General features: G+C 35.8%; 1 protein-coding gene across 2 annotated transcripts in view; it reads right to left on the bottom strand.

Annotated features, from left to right (window-relative positions):
* Positions 1-27,566, bottom strand: part of Fife (regulating synaptic membrane exocytosis protein fife) — a 208,394-nt gene that overhangs the window by 68,724 nt on the left and 112,104 nt on the right. For both annotated transcript variants that reach the window (XM_076531515.1, XM_012291762.2), the window contains exons 9-11: positions 26,952-27,150; positions 11,074-11,249; positions 6,858-6,926 (exon numbers count right to left, since the gene is read on the bottom strand). In XM_076531515.1, the coding sequence (XP_076387630.1) occupies positions 6,858-6,926; positions 11,074-11,249; positions 26,952-27,150 (444 nt within the window). The remainder of the gene's footprint in view (positions 1-6,857; positions 6,927-11,073; positions 11,250-26,951; positions 27,151-27,566) is intronic.

Genomic DNA, 27,566 nt, shown 5'->3' with positions numbered 1-27,566 from the left:
GATCCTAACGCGAGGACTAATGAACTTGGTTACATACGCGTACACCGGTGCAACAGGTCCCAGGGATCTGGATAGGACAGTAATTATAAGATTAACGAATCGCTGCCCATCCGAATGAAAGATCTAAGCTAATCAGCGACGTTAATCTTTCAACGTCTCACGGAAATTTTAGTCAGAATCTCGTGTTCTTGCTCTTCTCGTTCGCCCTTTCCTCGTTTTGTAATCCAGTTGTAAACTGGGTTCTCCATTCTGTCAGCCGAAAACGAGATTAAACGTCGTGATTTAATGTGGAACATCTTCCACCCGAACAGAGTCTTTTTACTTTTTAATACTTTTTTCCTTCGTTTTCATTGTAAATTGCGATGTGACGAAAGTATCGTTATAGTTCGGGATAAGTATTCTGAATTTGCAAGTTTTGTATTTTTGTTTAAATTCAATTTTTATAAGAAGTTATGTCAGGGACAAGTGTTTTACTGATACATTGTTCGATACTAACAAATTTATGAGAATTGCCTTTTTAAGATTTGTAACAGTAGAGGTGTGTTGAACTCTTCGGATGTGGATTTTGGCTGCAAACATATTTCATACATGTCATCAAACATTATCATTTTGCATGTTTTTGACAAAATTCGATTTCTCGTTAACACATGAGCAATTTATACATTATGTGGAATATTTAGATGTATATTATTATATAGTTCAATTAGTATACAGTTTATATGACACATTTTTAAACCAACATCAGAAAACGACATATGATACATGATATCAGTTGTGACACACTGTATATTCATTTTATGTAAAATATTTATTAAAATCTAACTTCTTTTGCACACACAAGTAATTTATAATAAATCCAAAATGTTATTAAGCCCATCACATAAGATATTATTAGTGTCGCGTTTATTTAACTCATTTTTGAGTCAAAATCAGAAAATGGCTTCTGGTGCACGATATCGAGTTGTGACACACTGTATATTCATTTTATGTAAAATGTTTATTAAAATCTAATTTCTTTTGCACACACAAGTAATTTATAATAAACCCAGGATATTATTAAGCCCATCACATAAGATATTATTAGTGTCGCGTTTATTTGACGCATTCTTTAGCCAAAATCAGAAAATGGCTTCTGGTGCACGATATCAGTTGTGACACAGTGTATACTCATTTTATGTAAAATGTTTATTAAAATCTAATTTCTTTTGCACACACAATTTATAATAAACCCAGGATATCATTAAGCCCATCACATAAGATATTATTAGTATCGCGTTTATTTAACTCATTTTTTAGTCAAAATCAGAAAACGATTTGTGACGTACGATATCAGTTATGAAATAACACATTCATTCTTCATAAAACGTGTTAAAAATTGACCCTGTCTGCACATGCGAGAAATAAACAGTCATCTCGTTTCCACATTTTGAAACCAAGATTAAAAAACGATTAGTGGCGTAGAATTTTGATAGTGAGTCAGTAAATGAAAAGAAATAATTGAAACAGCGTGAAAAATGGAAGTCCGCGTTCGTTTTTCCGACTGACAGAATCGAACAGAGTTTTGACGATCGTCGACGAAGGGAGAAACGCCAATCAAGAGCCGTCATTCAGCCTTAATTAACAAGCCTGGAACCAACGGGTCTACGATCAGGCCTCGAGCCACAGGCTTGTTCTGGTAATGACGTTGCAGCGCAATTATCTGATCGGCTAGCCATGCAACCCGTTCCTCTGCAACACAGGCTTTTCGATAAATACCATGGTCTGGGGGGTCCATCTTGTTAACGTTCGCAACGGGGGTAACCGTTGCACGAAAATTTGCCTCGCAGATTCACCGTAAATCGAGTTTCACCTACGTCCTTTCACGGTTCTTGCATTAATTCGCCGAACAGAGTTAGGCCATTTTCGAACGTGTCCAGGTAATGCGAGCGTAACTGAGCGGATCTTGTCGTTGATGAAGCGTAAATTTGACGGACAATACGGAGAACTATAGACAAGGATCGACACCTTGATGATACTGGGTGCAATACTGTTATTGTTTCACGTTTGGGAATTCTTTATATCTGTGAGTCTTCTGATTTCCTAGTTTTAGATTTGGTGAATCTTGTGAATTTTGTGGATTTTGTGAATCTTGTGAATCTTGTGAATCTTGTGAATCTCGTGAATCTCGTGAATCTTGTGAATCCTGTGAATATTGTGAATTTTGTATAAGTGCATGTGGGGAAATTTTATAAATTTTGCAAGCTGTGACAATTTTGTCAAGTTGATTCATGTGCTCCTCGAAATTTTATAAATTTTGCACATGAGTATGACTGTAAATTCAATCAATTTTATACACTTTACAAATTTTGTCAGTTTCGTTTACGTGTGTGTCTAGAAATTTTATAACTTTTGCAAGCTATATGAGTTTTATGAATTCCGTAAATTTTGTAAAATTGAATTTCATACATTGGGCAAATTTCTTAATTTCCAAATTTTCAATGTAGCATAATGATATTAAATATTGAAAATTATTAAATTCTTAAATCTCCATATCGATAAATCATAAAATTCCTCAATCCCCAATGCCCCAAATCTTCATGCTCCATAACATCCAAATCTCCAAATTCGAAAACTCCACAAATTCCAAATCACCAAGTCCTCAATTCCCCAAATGCCCAAATCCCCAAATCCCCAAATCCCCAAATCCCCAAATCCCCAAATCCCCAAATCCCCAAATCCTCAAATTCCCAAATCAACAAATCCTCTAGTTCCCAAATCCTCAAATCCCCAAATTCCCAAATCCCCAAATCCCCAAATCCCCAAATCCTCAAATTCCCAAATCAACAAATTCTCTAGTTCCCAAATCCCCAAATCCCCAAATCCACAAATCCTTAATCCCAAAATCCCCAAATCCCCAAATCCCCTAATCCCCAAGTCCCCAAGTCCCCAAATTCCCAAATTTCCAAATACCCAAATCCCCAAATCCCCAAGTCCTCAAATTCCCAAATTCCCAAATTTCCAAATACCCAAATCCCCAAATCCCCAAATCCCCAAGTCCTCAAATTCCCAAATCCCCAAATCCTCTAGTTCCCAAATCCCCAAATCCCCAAATCCCCAAATCCCCAAATCCCCAAATTCCCAAATCCCCAAATCCCCAAATCACGAAATCCCCAAATCCCCAAATTCCCAAATCCCCAAATCCCCAAATCCCCAAATCCCCAAATCCCCAAATCCCCAAATCCCCAAATCCCCAAATCCCCAAATCCCCAAATCCCCTAATCTCTATTTCCCTAAATTTCCAAATTCCTACCCAATAAAAAGTAACCAGAAAATTTTTCCCATCAACAAATAACATATACGCCTTTTAATTACCATTTTATTCACTGATCGAGCTAAAACATTTGGGCAGCCGTGTATATATTTTACAATTAATCTTGACCCAGCTTATTTTGAATTGCTATAGGATCAATGTTTAAGCACCGTACCGGTGTTGTTCATAATCCTAGAGAGACTCATTATTAGCAGTAATTCAACTACTGTACAATCCTGTTCTAAATCATAGCTAAAGACACTTGATCCAGTAATATAATTTCACCGCAGTAGAGGAAGTCATCCAAAAACGGGACAATTTATCATCATTACGAGCTTTTCCTGTTTTCCGTACAAGACCTCGACTTTTTACAAGTTTGCGGTATTATAAAGTTGGTATATTTACGTTTTTACATTTATAATTTAGTTATAGTTTGTACATTTATAGTTTAGTTACAGTTTATACATTTATAGTTTAGTTATAGTTTATACATTTTTTATTTTATTTATAGTTCATACATTTATAGTTTAGTTACAGTTTATACATTTATATCTAGTACATTTATAGTTGGTCATTGACAGAAAAAGCCAAGTTTTATTCCCATTTCCTATGAATTCCCTGCAAGCCCTAAAAGAAGCGAATAAAAAAAACAATTTCAAAGTTTCGGAGTGAAAAGTTCTCTTATGAAATTTTCGAAGATACTTCTTGAATAATAACACTCCTTTATGGAAATTGTGTAGTTTCTTTTTTTGTGTTCGAAGTTTGAAAATTAGTCATCTTTTGCACTTTTGTTGACAAGGGTGTTAAAAATTGAATCGATAAATATTTTATTACGTTACCTTCCATAGAATACCTTGTTCTGTTTATTAAAAGTTTCACGAATTTTATTGAGTAGGAGAGAAATTTATTTTGAGGTTAAGTTTCAGTAAAATACAAATGCAAGTCGTTCGATTTGTACTCTTCGTATATCAAAATTATTTTGAGATCTGTTTGTTTATAGAAATTTGAACAATTTAAGTAATTAGTAGGGGAATCTTTTTTTAAGTAGTCAGTCTCGAAGATTTAGAGGACATTTTGTACCAAATTTCTGGACTTAAGAGATTTAAACCTTGAGAGTTTTGAAAAAGGTCTGCTATTAATAGCCATTTTTCATTTTTTCGACGAAACCTTGATTTTTGATAATTAACTAATTTTATTTCTTTTACTATCGCATACATTTGCATTTGTCCAACATATGATATACATGTACATATGTATATAACAACCGCATGACAAATTAAAAATAAAGGCAGTTGCATTAAAAAACTAACGATAAATATTATTATTTTATTCATTTCAAATATGGTTTTAAGAAATCTAAACATTGAAAATTTTGAAAAAAGTCTGTTATTAATAGTCATTTTTCATTTTCTCGATTTTATATCTTTTACTATCATATATAATTATAATAGCCCCAACATATACATATGATAAACATCATATGACAATCAGAAATAAAAGCAATTACATAAAAAAATTTTTAACAATAAAATAGAATTATTTTATTCAGTTTAAATATGGGGTAAATGAACTCAGAGAAAGAATTGAAAGTTTAAAAGCGAATAGAATATGTTTCCAATGGACGAACATCTCATTTTAGGAACACAATGTCCACAGAATAATTTTAATTTATTCCATTACCCTAGTCATTCTAACAATGAATGAGTCTCGTATATTTAACGCCGGTGAATTTACCTCGAAATTCTACAGAAGCGAAAAGTGAACAAACCCGACTGAAGGTACAACAGTAATTAAATGCCACATGCAACGGAGGTAAACAATTGTTTTAATTAATAAGTTTGTTTTCTTTAATTTTTTCTTTATTTTTCTTACTGACATGTGTCCATCAAAATTTATCTGAATTCACTCATTAATTTGTCTCAGTAATTTATTTAGGATATGTTTGTATTTGTATTAAATTGTTGCATATTAAATGATGGACTTTGAAATATTGGAAGATGACACGGTTTTATGGTATAAAAGTAGAGGGGAAGTTAAATGAAAGGAAAAGAAAGTTTAATATTGTAAATTTTTAGTATCACAAATTTAAAAAATTACTCATTCTAATTTGGAGATATAGAAATTTTTTATGTTTCATATTTTTGAGTGCAGAAACTTACAAGTGCTTTAACATTGAAATTTGGTAATTTAAAAATTTGCAATTTTGTAAAATTACAAACTTCCAAATGTAGAAATATTAAAAGTTTTACATTTCTAATGTTAAAATTGTAAATTCTCATATTTCAAAATTTCAAAATTTAGAAATTCTCAAACTTTGAAATTTACAAATTGTCAAGTTTAAAAACTTTCAAATTAACAGATTTTAAAATTTATAGCCCATCTAAAACCTTGCAAAATTACAGGTAACAAATTATCAAGGTAACAAATTATAAATTTTCTAATTTTCAAATTTACAAATCAAAGTATTTCATAATGAAATTACATAAAATTACAAATTGTCAAAATACTCTCAAATTCACAAACTTATAAATCTATAAATATTCAAACTTTTGAATGTACAAAGTTCCAACTTCAAAAGCACAAATTTCCAAACCTTCAAAGTCTACAAATTTCCAAACTCTCCAAATTACAAATTCTCAAATATGAAGTTTAGCCAAATTCCTAATAAAACTATATGAAATCATAAATTTTCAAAATTAGATGCAATATGTGCAGTAGCATAAAGTTGGTATGAAAGTTTTTGCCCGCAGTCAGCTGGGCAAAATGGCTGCCGGTGTAGAAAACTTCATGTGTGATGGAATTAGCAAAAACAATTGCAGTCGCTGTTACACAAAATCGTGTTTCCGTATGTTTGAGATGAATTATAATACGTTAACATAGTAATATCCCTCATGTGACAAAGTATTCATATATTTAACTTTAATAATTCACATGCATAACCTTAATAATTCAAATACATAACCTTAATAATACATGCTGCGAAGCCATGCAAATATTTAGTTTATATGAATAATTCTTTAGTTTCTTTATACAAATCGTTAAACTATGTTATTTGTTTGCAATTCAAGAATATGTACTCCGAGTATATTTTTTGGGATCTCTATTGGAAATTTGATACAATTCAACGGTCCTTGTTTGTCTTATGTTGTTTTGGTTAGAAGAGACAAGGACAATAGATGAGCAAACTGCGATTTCGCAATTCTTCTACATAGTTTGAAGCCAAAAAGCAATATTTTGTCATACTTTTTTTTCAGAAATATTCTTTAGACCATACTTGAGAGTTGTACAGAGGCAGATTTTGCAATTTCGCTTTAAAAAATTGTTTAAAAATGTTTCTACATACTTTCGTTCTAAGTGAAGGTTTTAAGTGAAGATAAACAAGAGTTGCTGAAATGTATCAATTTTTTATCACAAATTATGCTCCAAGTATTCTGCTACCAGACTTGACTCTAAATAAAATATACTTGTTCATTTAATTTTATCAAAAAAAATGTACATTCTTTTTCCTTTTGTTTTTATAATAAAATAGAGGAATTTCAGTTAATTTGTGGTCATTGAATCTACTTACTTCGGTGTCCTTTGTCCAAGTTTGGATCTCTCCTAAGCTTCAGTCTTCTTTTTGCGTTCACCCATGGCGCTGCAATGAAAAATATAAAGCAGTGTAAATGTTTGCTTCGTCCTATTTGCTTTGGACATCGTTTGAACACACGAAATTAGCTAAAGCAAACGAAATCATGGTTTCACGTTCGCCGAATTCAAAGTTAAAATATACTTATTTGTTATATGAAATTTCCGGGATCGCAAAAGGGTCGCAAAATTACCGTGGTGAACAATTATTTATTCAAGTGCATATTTCAGTTTAAAGTTAGTATTTATCAGATTTTAGTAATTTCATTTGTTGGGAAATTGAGAACTTTATGAATTAAAGCGATGATATAAATGCAAATTATATGAAACATAAATTTAGATGAATATTATTGAGAGAAGTATATAATTTAATAGAGATACGAATTTTTTATTGCATTTTATTACTGATAGGCATTGTCTACTTCAAATTTTTATATTTCTGACTTTCCCAGTCTTTATAGGGGTGTATTCTTAAACTTTCAAATCTGTAAATTTTCAAATGTTCAAATTATTAAATTATCAAGTTATCAAATTGTGGAAATATCAAATCATTAAATTAACACGCTATCAAGTCATAAGGTTAACAAGCTATCGTGTTATCAAGATATCAAGTTATGAAAATATATAGTTATTAAGTTATCAAGGTATCAAGTTATGAAAATATATAGTTATTAAGTTATCAAGGTATCAAGTTATCAAAGTATCAAGTTATCAAGTTATCAAGTTATCAAGTTATCAAGTTATCAAGGTATCAAGTTATCAAGGTATCAAGTTATCAAGGTAGCAAGGTATCAAGGTATCAAGTTATAAAGGTATCAAGTTATCAAAGTATCAAGGTATCAAGTTATCAAGGAATCAAGGTATCAAGTTATCAAGTTATCAAGTTATCAAGTTATCAAGTTATCAAGTTATCAAGTTATCAAGTTATCAAGGTATCAAGTTATCAAGGTAGCAAGTTATCAAGGTATCAAGTTATGAAGTTCCCAAATTATCAAGTTATCAACTTAATTATAAAGTTATGGAATATGATGAAATTATGAAATTTTTTATGTTTCTTCAATTTTCAAACTCTCATATTATCAACCAATCAAATTCAAAATTTTCTCACTATTCAACCTCCCAACTTCTCAAATTTTTAAATTCCCAAGTATCAAAATCATCACCCTCCTCAAGTTCCACATTTCTAATTCAAAAATATATGAATTTCTAAATTTCCAAATTACTCATCTTCAAGTCCTTAATTTTCAAATTCTTTTAAATGTTCAAAGTCTCAACTTTTAAGAATTATTCTCAAATTAAAAAATTGCCCACCTTCCATTCTCAAAAATATGCAATACTGTAAGTTTCTAAATCTGAAAATCTGTAAATTCCTAAATCTGAAAACCTATAAATTTCTAAATCTGAAAATCTATAAATTTCTAAATCTGTAAATCTATAAATTTATATATCTAAATATATGTAATATTCTAACTCTGAAAATCTATAAATTTTTATATGTGTAAATCTATCAATTTTTACATCTAAAACCTATAAATTTCTAAATCTAAAAATCTATAAATTTCCAAATCTGAAACTCTATAAATTTCTACATCTCAATCTCTATGAATTCCTAAATCTAAAAGTCTGTAAACCAAAAACCAAGTACTGAAGCTACCCAGCCGAATAAGTGAAACTGCTAATTATGAGTTCGCGGACACAGAAAAACCCTGCACATACATCACCTACACCTGTTAATTTCCAACAAGTTAGTTTCTAACAAAAAGTACGTCTGTTCAATATCCATATCCGACTGGTAACAAAAGAAAAGTCCTTGAAAGTTGAAAGAAGATTGAACCAGCTTTCTTTTTATAACGCAAACGCGTGACTTCCGCTTGATGTAACGTAAAGACGATTTCGTTTATATCCCCAATTCAACTCTCGATCGATGCTCGTTCTTGCAGAAAGTGAGTTAGTGTTTCCTACTCTCATTGCAAGTCCTCAAGTCTTTTTCAAGAAACTGCAAATATAACAGAAAGCCTGCCAAAATGGAAATCGAAGTTGGGAGTCAGAAGCTTCGTTCATTTTCTGAACGCTGCATAATTTTTTAAGAAACACAATTTTTAGTCAACTGCAGTTAGAAATGATAAATTTAAATTTTTACCTTTTTATAAATTTGAAATTTTAATTCTTACATTTTTATAAATTTGAAATTTTAATTTTTACCTTCTTATAAATTAAAAATTTTAATTCTTACATTTGTATAAATTAAAAATTTTAATTTTTACCTTTTTATAAATTAAAAATTTTAATTCTTACATTTGTATAAATTTGAAATTTTAGTTTTTAGGTAAATACGTAAAATTATTTTTTAAGAATAAAATTTAATTTATTCCAGTATCGTTGAAATAATTTGCTTGAATATATGTAGGGCATATGTAGAGAATATAGGTATAGAAAATGAGAGAGATAACGTTGATCGGGTATTTCAAAGCTTGCAAAGCCTTATGGATTTAATTAATAAAATATACATATATAGATTTAGTCTTATGAAATCTAATCAGAGTAATGTATTAAAAAAATCGATTAAAAGAAATCAAGATTTAAATTAATTTAATTACATATTTATTCACGTAATAAATTCATGACGTATCTGAGTTTAATATTGATTAAATACCAATCATATTTTGGTATACAAAATTTACTTTTTGATGTATTATTGATTTAATACTGATCAACTTGGTTTTAATAATGAAAGTGTTAAATTTCAATGTACTTATGCAATCAAACGTGCGAATTTATTTATTCAGTTTTAAATTAAAACATACATAATTTATGTATTGCATTAAATTATAAAAATCTTCATTATTGCATATTGTGTTATTTAATTTTTATTAAATATTCTTTTATTATTGTTACTATTCATAAAATACTAAATTGTGTAATAAACAAAATAAAATTTATTCGATTATGGCAATATGTATGTAGTGTGTAATTTTAATTTGTTTGTTTTATAGATTCAAAACATTACACATGTAATTTTACTTTATTAACACACATTCTATTTTGCACAGCTGTTAGTCAATCATATATACAAATTATTTATAATTATTTATAACAAAAGATACAAGATTTACTTATTTATAATAAAAGATACAAGATTTAATTATTTATAACAACAGATCACAAAATAAATTCAAATGTTGTCATAATAAAAAAAATTGTAACTTAACACATAATTTAACGTTTACATTTAATTTCTATTTACATTAATTAATTTCTTCGCGCGTTTAGTGGTCACATATGAATATTGAACATCAATACTTTTTTTGTTAGAAACAAATTATTATAAACGACTATCATAATAAATATATTAACGTTTTTAATGATAAGCATATTAACATTTTTAATGATAAGTATATTAATATTTTTAATGTTAATGAAATGTAACATTCTTATTTTTACATCTTAAAGTTTAAAAAGAGAGCGAACTTCTGAAATGACCTAATAAAATCGAGCCACACTCGTGACGCAACTTAAATTCAAATGCGACACGTCAGAGCAGTATTTGCAGTAAAGTTGAGTTTTATGTTCAGCTCTAATAATCTGCTAAGCGAAAAATCGTTAAATGCAAAATACACAGAATATTTAAACTCTATTTGCGTTAACATTGACGTAGAGAATAATTAACTCCTACAGACGCAACTGTTGATAAAATTATAAGGCAAAAAGTTAATTATCATAGTTCCTATAAAGTTACTAACTAAATTCGTGACCTTTCGGCGTATTTCGCGTCAAAACTCCCGCAGGAGAGTCTAAAAATTGTCACAGATCTATCAACAAATTATTTATTCAAATAATATTTATTTTAATAAATTAGGAATTGAATTATTTGCCGAATATCAATTTATACATTTATGTATAAAATTAATAGTTAAAATTTTATTTTAATCTTTACAATACTAAACTTTCTAAATGTTATAATTTTATTCTATTTCGTTTTAATTATTTATTTAAGAAAAATATCACATATTGGTATAGAAAGATAATGATAATAATATCAAAGTGGATGTAATAGATATACAAAAGATGCATATGATTCTCTAAGAGATTTCTGTATTTCTACATTTTCTTCGAAGAGAAAATATTGAACAATAAATTGTGAATGAAGGTATACTCACTCATGTCGTTATCTGCATGATGAATAACGATTTTAATGCTTTCCCCATCCACAAGACTTCCTTGACGAGCTAATTCACGATCTTCAGCTGCAACCCTGTTCACAGCAGGTGGGGGAACAACTTTAGCCGCCCCTGGAGCTGCAGATGCCAATGCCTTAATGGCGTTTATGTCCGGTCTGAAATCACAATATCAACATCTCATTTTTACTTGAACCAAGGAAAAAGATAACTAGAATCAATGGAATAATGAACTCTGCCAAAGATCAATACTTATACGTAACATGATATAGAATTATTCAATTGAATATTGCTATACAAACAGTACCGATGTATAATGCACTAACTCTCCCCAATTAAAAATACAGTAGTGAAGTAGACAAGCAAAGGGGAAAGCATAATTGAATATACAGATGTCAACCCACAAGTTTGTGCGTGAGGCTGACACAGGTATTTAGAAGAGGCTCCAATTGGTCAGAATAGAAAAATGGACGCCTCACACGTATTTTCGGCGGTATATTGACTGGGGCGGTTGCACACCAATTAGGCCAAAAACAATGACAGGCAAACATCTCGAGAGTGAGATAGTGCGAATTGCGTTCAGCAGTTGTTATCATCATTATTATTCTTATTTGCCGAAATGTAACTGGAAATGTTCACGGTGGGGAGCTTCTTTTACTTTGGGTCACGCGCCAACTCGTGGGTTGACATCTGTACGTCTCTAGTACTCTAAGGGTTAAAACTGTTTTCGGTTCCACTAGTTGTTTCAACATACTATAGAATAATGTATCAACAAACTTTTTAATCAATTTCTACCAATTTCTTCTAGTTTTGAAAGTCACGCTAGTTTCTAGTGTTCCGAGTAATTCATTCGCAGACTTGACATTCGTTAATGGAATACTTATAGTGAGTTATAATCTTCGGATGCAATGCATTCTTGTAGTTCATCGCTGTGTAATTTTACTTAGGAAGAAAAAGACGACGCAACGCTATGTTAATATTTTATAAATAATCAAAGTTATCGACAGTGAAAGTGGTTTTCGCTCTTCTTTGAAATAATATTTAATTTTCTTTATGCTATATCAATAATTCTTTTAGATTATTTATTATCTACTTGTTACTACTTGCATTCGAATATCTAACATCTTAATGTAATTTAATGATTTGAGCATATTTGAACTATCATCAAGTAATTTTACGCTGAATCGTAAAATATACAATAATTACCGTCGATTAGCTATAATCGACGATAATAATATAGATGTATCTTTATTGATCGACTATAATTTTACCATTAAATGTTCTCCTAATTACAACAGTAATTAACATCAATTAATTATGAATCCGTAAAAGTTGGAAAGGTCTAATACGAGACCGCAATTATGCAAATAGAAAGCAAAGATCCATTAAAGTGACACGCTAAGAATACTAAGATCATTCATATTTTAATTTATGTATCGTAATTATACTTCTTCACTGACAAATGTAGAAGTATACATTTATATCAATTAACAATGTTAGTTTATTTGTTCATTTGCCATGAAAATTATTAAAATATTATTAAAAAAGAGTACTTTAATACATGATGTCAATTGTGAACGATTAATATACTTGTTAGATAAGTTTTTTCATTGTATAAATTACATATTTATTAAATAAATAATACATTTAAAAATATATATTTGATACATGCATTTATTCGATATATGAAAGTTAACTATATGTAATAATAATAGGATGAACTGTATATTAACTATATTTAATAAAAATGTGGTAAACTATATGTTTGTATAATAATAGCATGATTAACTATATGTTAACTGTATTATCATTATTATTAATACGTATTAAATATTATTATTATCATTATTAAATATGTTACCTATATGTTAAGTGTATTTAATTATTCTATAGTTAACTATGTGTTAACTACAGTTTAACTATATTTGCCACGCCATCTTTGCCCAAAATGATCTCCAGGCCATTCGTTGTTTTGACTAAAAATTGATATATTGTCACACAATATGTCATTACATCATCAATCCATAAGTAATTAGCTTGTTTAGAGTACATAGTTGTGACACCGTGTACCATTTATGGTACACGTGGCGCTGCGATCATTTCGATTGTGAAAGTCAATCAGTTCGGAAATTTTCAATTAGTAAAGGGAACCAGTTGTATTCGGAATTGTTAAGTACAATGCAAGGGAAATAGAATATCTAACAAAAGAGGCGGTTGGTATATATATGCAGAGAAAACATTCTTTGTTTTTCATTTGTTTCTGTTAGAAAACATGTTTCTATTGTTGCCTTTCATTAGTTTATTCTTTCATCTTTTAATTTAAAACAGTAAAACAGTATGGTACTAAAGTAGCAAGGCAAAGAACTAAAAGAGTTGTAACGTTTTGCAACGATTGCCCGAATAAGCCATTTCTATGCATTCCTTGCTTTAAAAAAATCAACCATTACTTGAAATTCATAACTATTGTACATATAACAAATAAACAAATTTATGTGCTTTGTTCTATACTGCATTTTGTTTAATGTCTCATTCTTTTAGTGGAAATATATTTTATAGAATTAAATTTGTCATAAAACATATGTTTTTGGTGGATTAAATGAATATGTCTGCGTGTACCAGTTATGGTACACGTGGCCTGCAGATCAAGTTTGACGTGTACCACAAATGGTACACGTGGCACGGAACGTGTTAACATGACAACCACATTAATTTATAACCCATATATTTCTAACCTCAATTTTCCTTAGAAATAGCATAACATCTTTCATTCTCCCATCTGAACTTAGTTCTGCATCCAAAATCACCTTGTTATGACCGATTTCGCTACATGTTGCGGAACACCATAGTGGATATACACTTCGGTATCCAATTCGGAACTTTTCGAAACAGAACAACAATGGATATAGTTCTGTGGAATTTCGTTTAATTCCAGAACGCAATCGTAATTATGGTCGAACGTTTTGCCCGTTTCATGGTAACATTGAATTAGCATAGGGAAAACATACCACTTTAGGGTAACTGTTGTACTCTTTCTCTATCTCTCTCCCTCTCTTTCTGTCTTCCCCGCTATTTCCCTCTCGTAATCCTAATTAATCTAGCTCTCTTGACTGAAGTGGTTGAAACGACCTGCCTGCTTTAAAACGCTTCTGCCACAGCCGAGAAGATCGAGTGGCTTAAGAAGATCATGCTCGAAAATCGCTGAATTAAGTGAAACAAAGTATTTCACGTGGTTTCTGCTCGACCTGCGAGTTTTCGCTAATCGATACGACCGATTTGAATACGTCCACGCGAATAAAGGGAACTTCTGGTAGTTTTTAAGCATCGTTGAAACATCGCACAAACTATAATCAGCAGATTATTACAATACAAAAAAATTATTATTTTTTTTTCTTTCTTCAGTGCTGTGTATTAATCGCTAATTTCTTATTTCAATTTTGTAGTAGTTACAATTAAGTTTGTTGTTTAGTTTTGTATTAATTGAATGATTTGGCAAAGATTATTATTATTATTCGTAATTATTATTCAGAATTTTATTCACAATTTTATTCATAATTATTATTCAGAATTTTATTCACAATATTATTCACAATATTATTCACAATTATTACTCACAGTAATAATTCATTATTATTATTATTTTAACATTATTACTGTACAAAAAGCTTAACTTTGGTTTATTAAAAATTCCAAGAATAATTAATTCATTTATTAATGCATTTCGATTAACATTTTCACAATTTTATGTCAATTATTATAGTTGGCTAATTGTAAATAATTCTTGCTACATTTATTACCACAGTTTAGAAATGTTTTTGTTTAGAATTATTATACAGGTCATTATGCTTACGAGGTATCCTAACCTACAAATTCATAATAATTCGAATATTTCTTTAATTCATATAAATATGTGATGTATTTGCATATTAAATATCTGCAATTCTTTACTTTTTATACTATACATTCTATACATTGACATATTATATGCTTGAAATTATTTAACATGTATATTATACATATATCTTATATGTATACATAACCTGTAATATCTTATTCTATATATATATTTGCAATATACTACAGTATTTTATATTTAATTTCATTTTCCAATGAATACAGCTAATTTATTATCAGTAGTTTAAATTCAATACATTTCTACATTACAAAAGAACATAATCTCGAAATGATTGTCATTTTAAACAGTTTCCTAAAACTAACCTATTCATTCATAATAATTCAAACAATGTCATTAAAAATAAAAGTATTAAAAATCTACTGAAAAATTACTATAAAATGTATGAAATTAATTATCTAATCAACGTATCAATATACAGAAATAAATGTTTCAAAAATTATTAAGATTATTAAGAATTTTTTGAGTTATTAAAATTATCAGAAATTAGTACAGTAGTCATGCAAAAATAAGACAGAATGTTAATGATATTTGAAATGGTATTTCATAAGTGTCCATTCGTGTCACAGAATTAAATAGGTGTTGATACAATCGACGTGCGACTGCATATCGATTTCTCCTACTAAATAAATCATCGCCGACTGCAAATTGCGAGATCGTGGGTTCAATAAATTATGCAAGATATCGTCAGCCACGGTGACTAATTTAATTCAACGTAACACGAGATTTCTCGGTGAGCAAGAAACGTCGTCATCTTTGAGACTAATAACTAACGTCGTAATTCGTAACCGTCTCAACTTAATGAAAATCGAGAAACTGGTTCGTCTTCGAGATTAATAAGAGCCTTGTTAGGAACGTGGGCCGAGAATTCACAGAAATTCGACCTGGAACTGTGATAATAATACAAACCGAGGAAAACAGCGTGTATATAGTTATAATACATATATTCATATATCTTCGCGAAAGATTGCGTATATAGGTGTGGCATTAATTATTTCTGTAGTGACGGAAACCTGGTGTTTGCGATCTACTTCAATTTTTGCTGCTTCCGCGAGCAAAACGCGTCCTTAATACCGAAGGGAGCGGTGGAAGGGGTTGACAAGGGTGAACAACCAGCAAATATGCTGGCAATTTATGTCCTTGACTCGATTTCAGGGAATTATATTTCTTTGGACAATTTCCACCCTTGCTGGAACATGATTTAACATACTGGCTGATATACATAAGTACTTGATTCGCTTTTGTTCACAGGTCAACAGGAATAGTATACATTAGTGTATATTTTAGAAGATGACAGTAGGAACTATTTTGTGGATACATTTTGTTATGAATTTTCGAATTAGGTTTCTGAAGTTTTAAATATACATATAAGGTATTAGAAGACAAGTTTTTTAAGTTAGAAAATTTAGAAATTTTTTATTTTTTAAATTGCCGAGTGCATTAATATACTGGTTTACAAATTTTTAAAGTTCTGGATTCTCAAATTTTGAAATATTAGAATTCCGAAATTTCTAAATTTCCAAGTTTCCAAATTTCCGAATTTCCAAGTTTCCAAGTTTCCAAATTTGGAAAAATTTCCAAGTTTCCCAGTTCTGAAATTCTCTAGTTACTAAATTCTCTAGTTACTAAATTCTCTAATTACTAAATTCCCTAGTTCCCAAATTCCTTAGTTCCCAAATTTCCTAGTTCCCAAATTCCCTAGTTCCCCAATTCCCTAGTTCCCAAATTCTCTAGTTCCCGAATTCCCTAGTCCCCAAATTCCCAATTTTCCAATTTCTAACTTTCCAAATTTCCAATATCTTGAGGACTCAGGTTTCCAAACTCCAATATTCCCAGGTTCCGAAACTTTAAATTGTAAATTCTCTAGTTTTTAAATTGTGAAATCACTAAATTCTTAAATTCTCAAATTCTTAAATTCTCCAATTCTCAAATTCTCAAATTCTCAAATTCTTAAATTCTCAAATCCTCAAATTTTGAAATTTCTAAATTTCCAAATCTACAAATTCTAAAATTTCAAAATTACAAAATTCTCAGATTTCCAAATTCCAAGATTTCCAAATTTTCACTTACAACTTCCGTAATTTCTAAATTCTCTAGTTCACAGATTTTATAAATTTTGAAATTCTATAATAATCAAATTTCCATATTTTTGAATTCCCAAATTCACCAATAATGTAAAGGGGTGAAAGTATTGGAAGATCGAATATAATCACCATTAATTTATTTAAAGGTTAAAATTATCTGCAAAGCGTTACAAAAATTGGCTGTTGAATTAACTACATTAATTCGTAGAATTAGAATTAAGTTTTAAGGAGTCAGGAGACATTATTTAATTCTTCACTGTATTGTCGACATTCTACATAAAATAACTTTTTAATGTTCTCAGGTATCAATAAGCTACATACCTGTATTTCATTTCTATTATTGTTACGGATAGAGCTGGCCAATTGAGGCATTTCAGAGCATGGGATGAGAATTTAAAGATAAACATAAGATTTAATGAATTTAGCGGGGTTTTCGGGGACGACTGGTCAAAAGCAGCAGGCATGGCGAGTTTCCATGCCTCGAAGCCCTACGTGCACGGGGAAACCTGTGGCCGTATTCGTCGAACACCATGAGTGTCTCGGCATGAAAAACACCATCGTAGCACCGGGGGTAACCAATCCGCCCGGGAGTGGTGGTGCTCACCAAAACACCGAGGGCCACTCCGCTCGGGAGAGGTGAGAACCCGGGCGGGGGCGAGCTTGCTTGCCCTGCGCTCCGGCTAGCTGTCTGCGGGATCGGTCGCACTCGAAGACGATAGATAATTAATTTTTCTAAGAAATGTACACGTGCGTGGTGCACGTGGCAAGGGCACGTGGCAAAAGTGGCACGTGGCACATGCTCTGAAGTTCCAAGAAAATGCTAATTAATAAGTATTTGATCCACCGCGAAATGCCGGCGAACCCAGGTGCGCACTTCGGCAGAAAAGAAAGGCACTCTTCGGCGACGTCTCCTGATGCGTAATTTTCGAGAAACGAGTACAAAGGCGCGGACCGCTCCGTTTGACGGCGGGTACCGGCAAGTGCCGGCGCGACATCGGTATCGGCGCGCGGCGTGGCGGCGCGGCGGCTCGGCCGCAAAGGGCGGGCGGCATCGCGAGGATCGGTCGTAGAGGGATGACCGCGAAGCCAAGGTCGACGGAGGGCACGTGGCAGATTTCGAAGAAATCGGGTGGTTGCTAGGAGACGTCGTAGGGGAGTGAAACGTATAAAATAGGCGAGGGCACCGGGCCCGCACTTCACTTCACTTCGATTCATTCTCTTATATTTGTTGCTACGCGCTTCTTTCTTTCTATTTGTGGTTACGAGGCTTCACTTATAACTTGTCACTACGGGACATACTGGTTGTCATTACGGACTTTACTTGTATTTTGCAAAGACTTTCGTTGCGGGATCAAGTATTTCGGCTTTGATTGTAATATTGATGTCACTCGCAGACTAAATTATAATACGTGTGTTATATAATAATTGAAATAAACTGTGCGTATTCACCGTCGAAAAATTGAGTTGTTCTGATACAATTTTTGGTGCCGAAACCCGGGACACTTTGACCGGACAGACGGTGTTTGACGCGATATCGTGATTTGTGTGGAAGTGCGAGTGACACACAAAGTGAACTTTACTCGAGACAATGGTACGAGGAAAACGAGCAGCAGCCCAGCAGTCAGGGAAGCAGCCAGCGGCCAAGCGGGGCAGACCAGCGAAGGCGAGAGCATTGGCAGATCCAGGACCAGGACCGGCAACCATGGAGGACAACGATTCTGCGGGGCCTTCCAGGGCACCGTCTCCCATCCTACCTGTCATCCGACAGGGGCGTCGGGCAACAAGGACCACTGGGAACCAGCGGCAGCAGGAGCTGCCAGGAGGCAGCGGTCGCGGAGCAGGATGGCAGCGACCCACGGAGGCGAGCATCCCATCCGCAGCCGACGAGGACACGGACTTCTCCGACGAGGCGGAGGAAATCCAGGGCAGCGAGGACGACAGGGCAACGCATCAGCCATGGAGCAACAGCACCGCGTTACCAGTAAGGCGTCAGCGAAACGTGAGTGAGCAATCCTTTATTGACCCGGCTGATCGACTATCCGCGGCTATCGAACGTACGTTAGCGGCGGTACGTGAAGCGTCGCTCGCAGGGGAAGGAAGTTCGCGATTAGTAAATCGTCTCACAACCGCGAAAGCGTTACCTAGCTTCTCCGGTGATCGCTTAGAATGGTTACACTTTAAGGAGGCATATATATTGTCATCCGAATCGGGCGGATACTCGGACCGCGAAAACATTGCACGATTGTTCGATGCCCTAAAGGGCGAGGCACGCGACGTGGTTAAAACTTTGCTCGCGAGCAGCCGCGACGCGGACACAATAATAAAGACGTTAGAGTTACATTTCGGGAATAAACGGGCCGCTGCCGAGAAAATCGTCGCGGAGTTAAAGACATTACCGGAGATAGATTCGGGGAGAATTTCGCTCGTACAATTCGCGACGAAGTTACGCAGTGCAGTGGTAGCGTTTAAAACGTTTAGGTTGTTGGGGTACCTGCACAGCCCCGAACTAGTAAAATCCGTGGGACATAAGATACCGATAGCATTGCGATATGCATATAACCGGTACGCCGTAAGCGTTAGAGAAGAGAAATCGGAACTCGAGAAACTCGCGGATTTCATATACGCGGAAGCCGAATTAGCTACGGAAGCCGGGATTTTTGATATCGATTTCACGACGGAACGACCGACACAAAGGGTAGATCGCGGCGCGTTCGGTGGATCGCGGCGGCCGTCGGCGAAAACGGCTGTGGTATGCGTGGCAGAACGGCGAGATAGGCGCGTAGAAACAAACGCGACTGAAACTCGAAAATGCGCGTTTTGCAAAAAGGATAATCACCCGTCGCCGAAATGCCTCTTCTTTGCCCGCGAGCCCGTGAGTAAGCGCTGGGACCTCGTGAAAAAGTACAACCTATGCTTCGGGTGTTTGAGGCCCGGTCATTCAAGAAATGATTGCAAGAGTGAGATGTGTAAGGTCTGCAAGAGGCAGCATCACATCCTGTTGCATAAATATGTCGACGCAAATAGTGCGGAAAATGAATCTCAGCGCGGGGCGATATCCGGGGGAGAGAGTGCGTCGGGCAGGGCATACGTCGCGAGCGACAACAGGTCGGGGGAAAATCGCGGTTCCATAGATAGTTGACTAGACGGGCAAAGCGTATTGCTGAAAATTATAGCGGTACGCGCGGGTGGGCCGAAGCGAACAATAGATACATTCGCGTTACTAGACGAGGGTTCCACGGTCACCCTGATAGACGATAGGCTGGCGCGAGATCTAGGGGTAAAGGGTTCGCGAATAGACGTGTCTATAAAAGGAATAGGCGAAGGAGAAATTCGATTAGAGAATAGCAAAAAAGTAGATTTTGACGTGGAAGGGATCTTCGGCACGCACCGGATCCGCGGAGCGATAACCGTCAAAAATCTGAAGTTTCCCACACAGTCGATCAGCCGGGACATTATTGCGCGGGTACACGGTGCCGCCAAAGACGTGGAGATCCGACCGTACCACGGAGCACGAGTAGAATTATTAATCGGTCAAGACAATTGGGACCTAATCGTAACACGGGAACTGCGCGAGATAATAGGTACAGATTTGGCGGTTTCGCGCTCCCGTCTTGGATGGACCGTGCATGGGTCCGCAAAATGCTCCTCACGCGCGGTATACAAAATAGATGTAAGCGAATACCAATGTACAGGGGAGGCTCTGACTTCTTTAGACGACTTAGTAAAGGGTTATTTCGCGCTAGAATATACCGGAATAAAGGATAGCGTCGCGTGTAAAGGCGAGCAGGATCGCGCGTTGCGGATACTAGAGGAAACTAGTTCGCGTAAGGGAAAAATCTGGGAAACGGGCCTCTTATGGAAGGACGATCACGCGCCGAGCACGAACGGTTTGTCTACTGCGCGGAAAAGGTTAGAATTATTAGAACGAAGGTTAGATCGCGATCCCGAATATGCACGTTTATATTACCAGGAAATGCAGCGTTTTCTGGACCAGGGTTACGCTCAAAGGGTTGAGAACACGTTAGAGCGGGCTAGGACGTGGTATCTACCGCACTTCGGAGTGCGAAACGTAAACAAGCCAAATAAAGTTCGACTAGTTTTCGATGCCGCGGCAAAAACCGGAGGAATAAGTTTAAACGACCAGCTGATGTCAGGTCCGGACCTATTAAAATCATTGCCGGGAATATTAATTCGGTTTAGACAATACGCGGTCGCGGTGAAGGCGGACATTTCAGATATGTTCCTACGCGTGCAAATTCGGGAAAGCGATCGTGGTGCGCAGAGATTCCTATGGCGAGGAAAAGACAGGAATAGAGAACCGGACATTTACGAGATGTCGACGTTAATCTTCGGCGCCAAATCATCCCCGTGTAGCGCGATCTACGTCAAAGATAAGAATGCGAAAGACTGTAATGAAGCTCACCCGGAGGCAGTTAGAAGTATTATTAATGATAGCTATATGGACGATTTCTTATCGAGTCGAAGAACCGTGCGCGAAGCGGCAGAGCTCGTTCGGGATGTAATCGCGATAAACGCGCGAGCGAATTTCGCCATGCATGGTTGGGCGAGCAACAAGGCGGAGGCCTTGCGAAATTCCGTCGATCACGGGCAACGGTTAGAGCAGGGCGACATGCGGTTAGGCGACCGAGGGGGAGAGAGGGTCCTCGGTCTTTTCTGGGACACACAGACTGACGAACTCAAATTCAATGTCGAGTTAAAGAATATACCGAAAGAAATCCTGCTAGGCGAAAAGAAGCCCACCAAACGAGAGTTCTTACGCGTTATCATGTCGGTTTTCGATCCGCTCGGTATCCTCGCGCCGTTCACGTTAAAGTCAAAAATCATCATGCAGGAAATATGGCGAAGCGGTATAAATTGGGATGACCCACTACGGGAGGAAGATTTTGTCCGTTGGCGCAAGTGGGTGTCCACGATAGACAGGGTAAAAGAATGCCGGATGCCGAGGTGTTACGGGGTAACGGAATCGCGGGAGTCAGAAGCGCAACTCCACGTGTTTTGCGACGCGAGCTTAACGGCTTACGCGGCGGTAGCCTATCTGCGGTTCGAAAACGAAAATGAGTCTGAATCCGCGCACGTTTCCTTGATCATGGCCAAAAGCAGAGTCGCGCCGTTAAAACCGTTGACAATACCGCGATTAGAGTTACAGGCGGCCTTGATGGGGACAAGACTCGCGACGTTCGTAGAAAAGGAGCTAGACATTAAAATTAGTAGACGAGTTTTTTGGTCAGATTCGACTACCGTGATTTCGTGGATCAGATCGGAGCCGCGGACGCGTCAAGTATTCGTAGCGAACCGTTTAGGAGAGATCGGGGAAAACACGCGGACGACGGAGTGGCGGTGGGTTCCGACCGGTCAGAATCCCGCGGACGACGCGACGCGCTTCGAAAATAGCTTCGAATTTATAAGCCCGCGATGGTTTGAAGGCCCGGAATTTTTGCGACGTCCGGAATCCGAATGGCCGATAGAAAAAACGTTGACCGCGAAAGAGAAGGCGACAATCGACGGATTGGAGCAGCGGAAAGCGTGCGTCTACGTGGCGGCGACGGTAAAAGCAGAATTTTCGCTACCGATAAGATTGATGGGTTGGCGCGGTCTTCTCGTCATCGCGCGACGAGTACACGCGATCGTCGGTCGTTGGAAGGGGAAGAACACCGTGAAAGAACCGTTGGAAATAGTTCAGATAGGGGAACAATATTGGTACCGCGTTATCCAGGAAGAATATTTCGGAGCTGAGATAGTTGCGTTGAGAAACGGCCGTAATATGAACAAGGGAAGTAAAATCGCCGGTTTAAATCCATACGTAGACGAACAGGGAATTTTGAGGGCAAACGGGCGCGTAACGGCAACGGGACTTGAGGGCTTTGACAACCGACCAATCATACTTGAGGGTCGACACCCCGCGACAAAATTACTAATTGCAGAATATCATCGGAAGTTCTATCACGCGAGTAGCGACGCGGTAGTCAACGAATTAAGGCAAAAATACCATATAATCGGTCTCCGACGCGTTTTACGTTCGCTCATAAGTAGGTGTATTGTATGTCGTATACGGCGAGGCAGGCCACAGAACCCGCTGATGTCCGCGCTACCGGTCGGGCGTGTAGCGTTTCGGCAGAGACCCTTTACACACTGTGGGGTCGACTATTTCGGACCATTGATGGTAAAGATCGGGCGGCGAAGAGAGAAACGTTGGGGAGTGTTGTTTACGTGTCTCACGACAAGGGCCATCCACTTAGAGATCGCGCATTCGCTAAGTGCTAGTTCGGCCATAATGGCATTACAAAGACTCGCGGCGCGAAGAGGCACACCGCAGGTGGTCTACAGCGACAATGGGACGAACTTTCGGGGCGCGGACAAGGAGCTGAAAGACGCGACCGCGAGTATGGACCGAGCTAAGATCGAGGAATACGCATTGTCAAAACGTGTGAAGTGGGTTTTCAACCCCCCTGACGCACCGCATATGGGTGGGGCGTGGGAACGATTGATTAGGTCGGTAAAAACCGCGTTAAACGTGATCTTAAGGGAACAAGCACCCTCCGAAGAAGTTCTTTCTACGCTCTTTGCCGAAGCCGAACATTCGGTAAACTCGCGGCCGCTCACGCACGTGTCGTTAGACCCTCGCGATAAAGAGGCACTGACGCCAAATCATTTCCTGATAGGATCGTCCTCGGGTGAGATTCAGCTAGGTAGATATGATCTTCAAAATGTATGTTTGCGAAAACAGTGGCGAACAGCGCAGAGTTTCGCAGAGGCGTTTTGGAAACGATGGTTGCGCGAATATTTACCTACGCTCGTACCGCGTAAGAAATGGACCGAAAAGGAAAATCCCTTAGAAGTAGGCGATATAGTGTTGATCGTAGATTTACAAGCACCGCGAAATAGTTGGCGAAAAGGGACCGTTACACGAGTATTTCCCGGTGTAGATAAAGAAGTCAGAGTGGCCGAGGTGCGCACACGAACGGGTGATTTTATACGTCCGACACGAAAACTAATAAAACTACTAGGAATAAATGAGGTACAAAATTAAATGAATTTTGTACGAGGGGGAGGATTGTTACGGATAGAGCTGGCCAATTGAGGCATTTCAGAGCATGGGATGAGAATTTAAAGATAAACATAAGATTTAATGAATTTAGCGGGGTTTTCGGGGACGACTGGTCAAAAGCAGCAGGCATGGCGAGTTTCCATGCCTCGAAGCCCTACGTGCACGGGGAAACCTGTGGCCGTATTCGTCGAACACCATGAGTGTCTCGGCATGAAAAACACCATCGTAGCACCGGGGGTAACCAATCCGCCCGGGAGTGGTGGTGCTCACCAAAACACCGAGGGCCACTCCGCTCGGGAGAGGTGAGAACCCGGGCGGGGGCGAGCTTGCTTGCCCTGCGCTCCGGCTAGCTGTCTGCGGGATCGGTCGCACTCGAAGACGATAGATAATTAATTTTTCTAAGAAATGTACACGTGCGTGGTGCACGTGGCAAGGGCACGTGGCAAAAGTGGCACGTGGCACATGCTCTGAAGTTCCAAGAAAATGCTAATTAATAAGTATTTGATCCACCGCGAAATGCCGGCGAACCCAGGTGCGCACTTCGGCAGAAAAGAAAGGCACTCTTCGGCGACGTCTCCTGATGCGTAATTTTCGAGAAACGAGTACAAAGGCGCGGACCGCTCCGTTTGACGGCGGGTACCGGCAAGTGCCGGCGCGACATCGGTATCGGCGCGCGGCGTGGCGGCGCGGCGGCTCGGCCGCAAAGGGCGGGCGGCATCGCGAGGATCGGTCGTAGAGGGATGACCGCGAAGCCAAGGTCGACGGAGGGCACGTGGCAGATTTCGAAGAAATCGGGTGGTTGCTAGGAGACGTCGTAGGGGAGTGAAACGTATAAAATAGGCGAGGGCACCGGGCCCGCACTTCACTTCACTTCGATTCATTCTCTTATATTTGTTGCTACGCGCTTCTTTCTTTCTATTTGTGGTTACGAGGCTTCACTTATAACTTGTCACTACGGGACATACTGGTTGTCATTACGGACTTTACTTGTATTTTGCAAAGACTTTCGTTGCGGGATCAAGTATTTCGGCTTTGATTGTAATATTGATGTCACTCGCAGACTAAATTATAATACGTGTGTTATATAATAATTGAAATAAACTGTGCGTATTCACCGTCGAAAAATTGAGTTGTTCTGATACAATTATAATTATGTCTATCTTTTCTAATTAAATTTTTCTCTTTAAAGTTCATGTAACGTTGCAAAATATCATTTATACAATTTTATTTGAATTCTATATAATTTATTATATATTCATATAAAATAAGATGCTAAAAAATTGTTTACTGTAATTTTTTTATTATTTTTGTTTTGAAAGTTCAAAAATGTAATTTTTCATTTTATAAGCTGACTTATACCTTTTTTTATAAATTATTAAAGTCTTGCAACAAACGGTTCTACTGTACTAAAAATGTTCTGAAAGTACTTGAAAAATGCAATTTCAATAAAATTGCACTTATATTTTTCACACGTTCTTTTAACGTATTTCATAAAGTATCTCCCCAATGTTTCTCTTCAATAATCTCCCTAAAATCCCTGAAATTTATCTCGCTTCATACGTTGTAACACGTTTCCATAAACATAACTCGATTTTTCCATTCTCCCATTTAATCCCTAATCCACTTAACCGTACACTTTTTCATATGATTTATATTACAAATTTAATGTTCCTAAAAACACAATATTCAACAAACACAGCGAAAATTTTTATAACAGCATGAAACGACTCAAGTTCAACGCGTACTTGAAACATGAATATTTGATCAAAATCATAAAAAGGCTACTATATCTTGTCGTTCCACACGAAACAGTTCGAAGAGATGTAAAAATTGTTTACGACCTGACACAGAAACTCGGACTAGGAATACATGATAAAACAAAGTTCAAAGAGAATTGCAAAACACAGTATCTCATGGGAAAATTAATGCATTCAAAATAAACTCATGAAACCTTATTCGATTGAAAATAAACTTCGGTTCACTTTGAAGCACGGTGTAACTCGAAAACGAGTTATTTCTTTGTCTTATTTTTTCACAGAGGAAATATTGCATAGGAAACTACGTGAAATTGGAAAAAGAATATCGACTTGCAAATTTTTCATCAAACGAAAATGCAGGCAACAGCGTTTCTTAACCTCGTTTGTTAATTTTCTTAAAAATAAAATATTTCAGTGAAAATGCAATAAGATACAATTTTATGAGATATATAAATAAATCAAATAATTTGTAAAATATTCTCGTTTATAAATTACATATCTGTATTTCATTAGTATTGAGATATTTCAATAGTATTTATTAGTAAAATTCACAGTTAGTAAATTAAAAAATTAAGGTTTATTTTGTGAATGTTGATATGTCATATGTGATGAATCACATATCAAGTGCATAAGGATGCACAGTCTATTACTCATTGAATTTCTATCATTTATGTTCGTTGTGGCATAACTTTGCAGATCTTTTGAAAAATTTTCATAGTTCATAGTAGTAAGGGATTTTAACACTAAACCTACTAGTCTATGTACTTAATTCGTAATTAAAAGTGAAACTGAAAAATAACTAAACAAACGACAAAACATAAATTAGTACATTCATTCTTCATATCGATATAAATCAATACAGATTTCAAGAGATTCAACAAATTGTATAATTTATAATAAGAAATTTATGGAACAGTCATTTTGGTTTGGTGTTAAAACCAAATTCCATAGTTCTAATAAAACTAAATTCCATCGGTCAAAGGCTAATAAATTTTTGATAGAGTTTGATGTGCATTGGAAACTGTTAAATGTATAGTACTTACAATTGAGAGCCTCTTCGCCTAGTTCGTCGTTCCTCGTCAGGAACTAATACAGGTTGTGCTGGTGGAACCACTGGCACAGAGGATGCTTCCAAGTTCATCATACTTTCATCTTCAGCACCGACTTCGTATGGCATCACCGGCTTCACTGCCCTAAACGATGATCTTCGAGATGTTGGTCTTTCCTCGGGTTTCCTGCCACCTGTCAACAGAACATTTTATTCCGATCAATTCTTGCTACTGTGTTATGTAATAAGAGAAATTTCAAACTTATAGGATTATTTATCTGCTACTTGTCTTATTTAGCTATTAATATTAAAGTTAGAGTACTTAGAATTTATGGAAATGAAGATATTATTGCAACTTAATGAATGATAATTTTTAAATAGATTGTTTATAAAGTTATTATGATTGTATAATCACAGTGGTTATAGTAAATGTTCATAGTAAATGAATTAATAAAATAATATTAATGAAATGAAAATATTATTGCAATTTAATGAATAATAGTTTTGAAGTAGATTGTTTATAAAGTTTATGTAGTTACGTAATCACGGTGTTCATAGTAAGTAAATTAATAAAATAATATTAATGAAATGAAAATATTATTGCAACTTA

Source organism: Megachile rotundata, chromosome 5, assembly GCF_050947335.1.
Source record: "Megachile rotundata isolate GNS110a chromosome 5, iyMegRotu1, whole genome shotgun sequence".
NCBI classification, from domain to species: domain Eukaryota; kingdom Metazoa; phylum Arthropoda; class Insecta; order Hymenoptera; family Megachilidae; genus Megachile; species Megachile rotundata.
This window is presented reverse-complemented; position numbering and strand designations above follow the sequence as displayed.